The sequence below is a fragment of the Ylistrum balloti genome, unplaced genomic scaffold (genome assembly GCF_031769215.1).
Source record: "Ylistrum balloti isolate Yb309-2 unplaced genomic scaffold, AGI_CSIRO_Ybal_v1 Utg371592, whole genome shotgun sequence".
NCBI lineage: Eukaryota > Metazoa > Mollusca > Bivalvia > Pectinida > Pectinidae > Ylistrum > Ylistrum balloti.
Window position 1 is genome coordinate 93,909 of NW_026782818.1, and position 5,781 is coordinate 99,689.

At 34.2% G+C, this 5,781-nt stretch overlaps 1 protein-coding gene across 1 annotated transcript; it reads left to right on the forward strand.

The window, feature by feature from the left end:
• The first annotated feature begins 1,764 nt into the window (after positions 1 to 1,764).
• Positions 1,765 to 5,174, forward strand: LOC132563122 (large ribosomal subunit protein eL36-like). Its single transcript, XM_060227881.1, has 4 exons — positions 1,765 to 1,812; positions 2,652 to 2,752; positions 4,558 to 4,692; positions 5,048 to 5,174. Exons 2-4 carry the CDS (start codon positions 2,654 to 2,656, stop codon positions 5,135 to 5,137), a joined length of 324 nt encoding a protein of 107 aa, XP_060083864.1. The 5' UTR covers positions 1,765 to 1,812; positions 2,652 to 2,653; the 3' UTR covers positions 5,138 to 5,174.
• Positions 5,175 to 5,781: the final 607 nt, after the last annotated feature.

The following is a 5,781-nucleotide window of genomic DNA, read 5'->3' on the forward strand; positions in this document are numbered from 1 at the left end:
CACCTGAGTAAGTCTGGTCACAGGAACATGTTGGAATATGTCTGTAATATTCAATACAAGGTCTGATTTTCAAAATTGAGAAAATTATATTTTTTAAACCAATGTTGTTAATGAATCAGCATTACTCTTAATATAAGATATACATGGACTTTCAGAAACAAGACAAGTCATAACATTTACTATCATGTTGTAAAGGTGAGTATATCGGTTACAGCCATGATCATATTTACAGAATAATCAGCTGGATCTGGGCAGGGCCAAATTTGTTGTATCTGTCAAGTAACACAATCAGGTTAACATTGAAGACTGAAACCCACTAGATTCACATGTTATTTAGTTCAGTAGAAATGACAAGAAATTGCATTGTGGGGCATTATAAAATTTAAATAAAAATGAAACATCAAATGTCACTGAAACAGCTCTCCCAAAACTTCTGGAGTCAGAATTAAATGTCACAGTGGTAAACATGCACACAGTGCTGTAAATTTTGACAAGAAAGCATACCAAGTTTTAAAGAAAAATCAATAATTAAGTATTAGTTGAAACTGAATAGTGTTTCGAAGTAGTTAACATGAGCATGAATATTATTAGCAATTGGCATCTATAATATGAATTTTGTTTTGCTCAAACATAAGAAAATATCATGATGAGTAATTATGAAAAATAACAATAAATCATCCCGTCAGCAGAGGGAAAACCAAGAGTAAATTAATCTATGGACAAGATTAAAAATGCTGCAAAAAACAATAAAAAGAATATGAAAATTTCTCTAGCCTCAATGGGACTGATTAAGGAATCCAGAATGGTAAATTATCACATTTCTTAAAATCTTTCATAACATTTTAAGGGAAAGCGGTCCCTATTCATTAATGAAAACACTTAGCCTTGTCGAAAAGGCATTTATTGCTGTTTCTTCTGTAAAACTCAATGACAACTTCTTTCTTGGTAGAAGGGTATGTAACCCTAGTATGAGGTAAATACCAGCGTCCATATATAATTAGTCGGTTAGAAGGAAAGAAATACTGTTTGAAGGACTAATCAGAGATATGTCATAAAGGATTGAAATGTTGACCTCTGTTTGGAAGCAAAAATTCAAACTATACGTTATCAATTTGTTTACAATTAAATTTGTGCAGTCTAAACATCAATTTTATTGTTACAAATGCAGTCTTAAATTGATCACAGAGGCTTGATTAAATTAGTTGATTACATAAAAGTTTGGGGGTCCAAATATAGTCATTCCTTTTGGGTGTCCTCTTTGAGACTCATTTATATCAGACGTTGGACAATGTAACTCGACTGACGAGGAGCAATGTCAAACGTCCGATATAAAGGAGTCCCAAGGAGGATTACAGGGATTACATACAGTGACCCATCACAATGAACATTTCCATCTTACCACATTAACCTTTCAGGCAATCAGGCTTTCATTTCCCATATTTTCCTTATCCATCGAGTTAACTGAACTCAAATACAAATAATAATAATTCAATATGAGTATCCTAAACATTCAAATAGCTGTAAAAATCACTAAAGCAGACGACGAATCCGCAAATGGCTACAAGTTCAGTTAGATGAATTTGAAAAAAAATCATGAATTTCAAACAAAATCGTAAATGTAAAAGAATTATATAATTGCCTGCTAAATGGAAACAAAATAAAAGCCTTACATCACTGCATTTTCCTGTAAACACAGTTCTTAACTTCGAGAAATTAAAGAAAGGCGCGCTTTTTCGAACCGGAAGTCTAGATTTCATTTGGTCGAACTGAAGAGTTCCTTTTCCGTTTGCCATTTTCATCACCCACTACACGGTGAATATTATCAAATTAAATCCGGTGAAATCGCGCATTTTCGAATGCGTATGTTATTTTGAAATAGAGGAGTACACAAAATAAGGAAGAGTTGATACTATGATTGTTTCAATACAGGATAAAATGTGCAGATGATCGATAATTTGACCCTACTTTATACATATAATCCTCCTGTTATAATTAAGTGTTTACCAAACAAGGTCGGGTCTAAGTGTTATTTTGTAATAAATGAGAGGCATGCAGTAGAGACAAAAGTACAAAATGTCTGTAACCTTGCCGTTCATTGGTTTAACTAAGAATGAGGTGTTCAAAATAGTTGTTGGACTAACGTCATGCCCATATCGTACAAACATGATTGCCATTTTATGTTTCAACTGTTCAAGAGAATTGTGTTTTCAATTCAATAAATACAAATGTGTTATATAATTTGTTTACCATTTAATGCTAGCACTAATGGTTTTCTGACAAAAAGTTTCCTTGTTATCAATAGCAAGATTGAATAGTGGTATGGTTGATCAATATATGTAAAAAGTATACAACATATGCTCGAAATTTGGAAGTTTGGATATGTATATGTAGCTTATGATATAATATAAATATATCAGCCTGTGAACGAAGAAAAATGCCATTTATTTTTAAAAGCATGATCAACTTATCTGTACATCATTGTGCATGAGGGCAAAGGATTATCATCATTTGTAATGAAAGAACGCGTTGGTCTAAAGATGTTTCCATTCTAGATCTCTATTTGCAGTGTAACTGTGGAGTTAACCATTTTAACTACCTGTCAACATCCATGTGGATGTCACTCTTATAATAACATTACATTTCCTTTACAGAAATGGCGATTCGTCACGAAATGTGTATAGGTCTCCAGAAGGGTCATAAGGTGACCAAGATTGAAGCTGGACGAAAGACCAGGCCAACCCGAAGGAAGGGAGTAAGTAGAGCCTTATTATCAATATCAATACCCGTTCTGAAGACAAAGACACAAAACGGTAATGTTGTCAGAGCTACAACATCACAGCTAGCAGAGCCTAAAACCAGATGTTAGCAATGATTTGGTCTTTGACATACACATTTTGATGATGCCCGTACACATTTGCAATTACATGAAACTTCCCATTCAAAATGAAAAAGCATGTTGATTCAAAATTGAAATCACATAGCAAAATGACTGAAGACACACTGGTTACACATTGTTTATCATTCCTTGCCCAACAAGTGATGGTTAGGGATATGATCTGAGGTCACTTTCTTAAATTGTTAAAGATGGTCTTATACATGACTTTCCATTGTGTAAGAGAATAATGCATTGTAAGTTGTGAAAGCCCTGAATAAAATTCAGTTCAGTAAGAACATGTCTAATTTAAACTTTAATTAGAATAGAGACTTATTCTGTTTATTTTCAGATCCCTTTTAAATGACATGTAGTCAAGACATTGGACATTAAAATCAAAATTGGAAAAATTTTAGTCTCTTAATCCTATCTAAGATCAAAATTCATTACAGTGAGGGAACAGAATGAAAAGTGTTTTATTATCTTTTTTTAAGACAAAAACTGTCACTGCAAGTGCTGCAGTTATTTTCATAATTGCTCATAAGAATGCCAGGCCATCTCAGACTACATAACTGTATAAAATGGATCATTGATCAGTGACTATTTTGGTGAAATTAGTGATACATGTCACACAAAATTCAGCACCTGATAACAATTCACGTTATATATCCTAATACACATTCGGTGTTTGTCATATTGTATCAAAATTAGCTAACAAAGTGTAAAGTTTTGAAAAATAATTTTCTGTATAGACAAACCACAAATTGCTATGAATAACATTGCAGTTGAAAGAATAATGTGTAGATTTTTGTGGCATCATTGAAAGATTTTGGGTTTATACCATGAAGGAATCCAGTACCCAGGGATATTTCCTGTTATAGATTTGCATTTAACCAGTCCTCATTCAAGCTTCATTGTGATAGCACTATAACAAGGAGGCTTACACAAAATTATCACAGCCTCCTACTTACACACATTCAACAACCTCCCACTAACACACGTTCAACAACCTCCTACTAACACACATTCAACAACCTCCCACTAATACACATTCAACAAATGCACTCACCTTTTAATGCTCCCTCAGGGGGAGAACATATAGTCGCTGCTTTGTCTGTCCTTGTGTCCATCCATCATAGTTTTGTTCGGACCATAACACTAAACCTATAAGAGGTATCAACATAAAACTTCATTGGGGTGCAGATCTCAACAAGGAGAAGTGCAGTGCACAAGAACCATTTCTCTCTTTTGCATAAGTTAGGACTAATTGCCCTTTGCTGTTTTTCAGACTTTAATTTTGTCTGGAGTATTACAGTAAAACTATAAGAGGTATCAACATGAAAGTTCATAGATAGATAGCTCTCTCAGTAAGGAAAAGTGCAGTGCACAAGAACCATCACTCTGTTTTGTATGATTTCGGAGTTATTACCCTTTGTTATATTTTCTATTTAAATTTTGTCTAATTCGGGGAGCATGACCTGTCTGTGGTGCTTATATAGAGTGGCTGTCCTTTCATGACCTTAGATAATGATGTAATGTTAAGCAGTGTCAAACCAAAACAATCCTCCTTCCTCAAAATCGTGAGCAATGTAGAATGTTTACATTTTTGGAGAGAAAGAAAATTAATACTGTATGATGTCTATTGAAATTGTTCCTTAGCACTGACATTAGTTATTTTTTTCCAGGCACAAACTGCCCATGTTCGTCGGGTGCGTGATCTTATCCGTGAAGTGACAGGATTTGCTCCATATGAAAGGAGGATGCAGGAGTTATTGAGGATCTCCAAAGACAAAAGGGCCCTCAAGTTTGCCAAGCGAAGGGTAAGGACTTTCTTCTCTTTACTGTTTTATCAGAGTGAAAGTCTATAGAGGTTCTCCACTTAACTGTTTAAAAAGGAAGCCCTTCTCTTTACTGTTTTGAGAGTTAGGCTATTCCCCTTTTTCTACTTTCTTAACTAAGAGTAATAAATTTCTTGTACAGTTTCTGTATAAGCACAAAAGATTATACTTTGCCTAATTTACAGATTTATTATAAGCAAAGAGCAGAAATTGTCTTTAATACAATTGTACTAGATTATAAAACACAACTTTACTCCAAAATTTTTAGTTTTCTAGATATCTTTACTCATCTGTTTACATTTGCAGAAAGAAAAATATTATTTCCTTTATCTTTCAGCTTGGTGCCCACGTAAGAGGAAAGAAGAAGAGGGAAGAAATGCAGATTATCTTGCAGAAGATCAGGAAAGCACAGCAACAGAAATCTTAAAATTTCTTGTACATAATAAAAAAAAAATCCTCACAAATTTAGTGTTGCATAGTTTGTTTGATGTTGAGCAGACATTTTCAAGGAAAGTGAAACAACAGACCAATGTATCTTGTGAAGAGATATGCCAATACTGGGTCTCTGTATAGGCTTGATAACATAGTAACCCTAAATCTGAACATGCTGCTTGTCAAATATGACCCAGGTCCTCTTGATTATGACCACTATGACCTTGATGTTGGGCGAAGGACATTAAATTGCACAAACTCGGTAGACCTTTCATGCTGCATGCTACCAGCCAAATGACGTGACCATGAACATTTCAGATTGAATAGGTTTACAGAAAGTAATTTGTTTTCATTGACTACATTATTGCCTTCACCAGATGGTAAATTAATCGATAAGACTTTTCAGGTTTACTATAATTCAATGTACACAAACATGATCAAATCAAAGCAAAAACGGGTTGAATTAGTGGCCTTCCATATATAACCAGGTGGTAACATTGAAACATCGCATGATAGTTGACCGAAGAAGAACCCATGCAATAAGGCAGAGGCCGTATTCAATTTTTACAAATGTAAATGCACAGGATACGACCAGCATTTTGTTTTCAGTTTACCAGCTATGAGCTATATATATGAAAC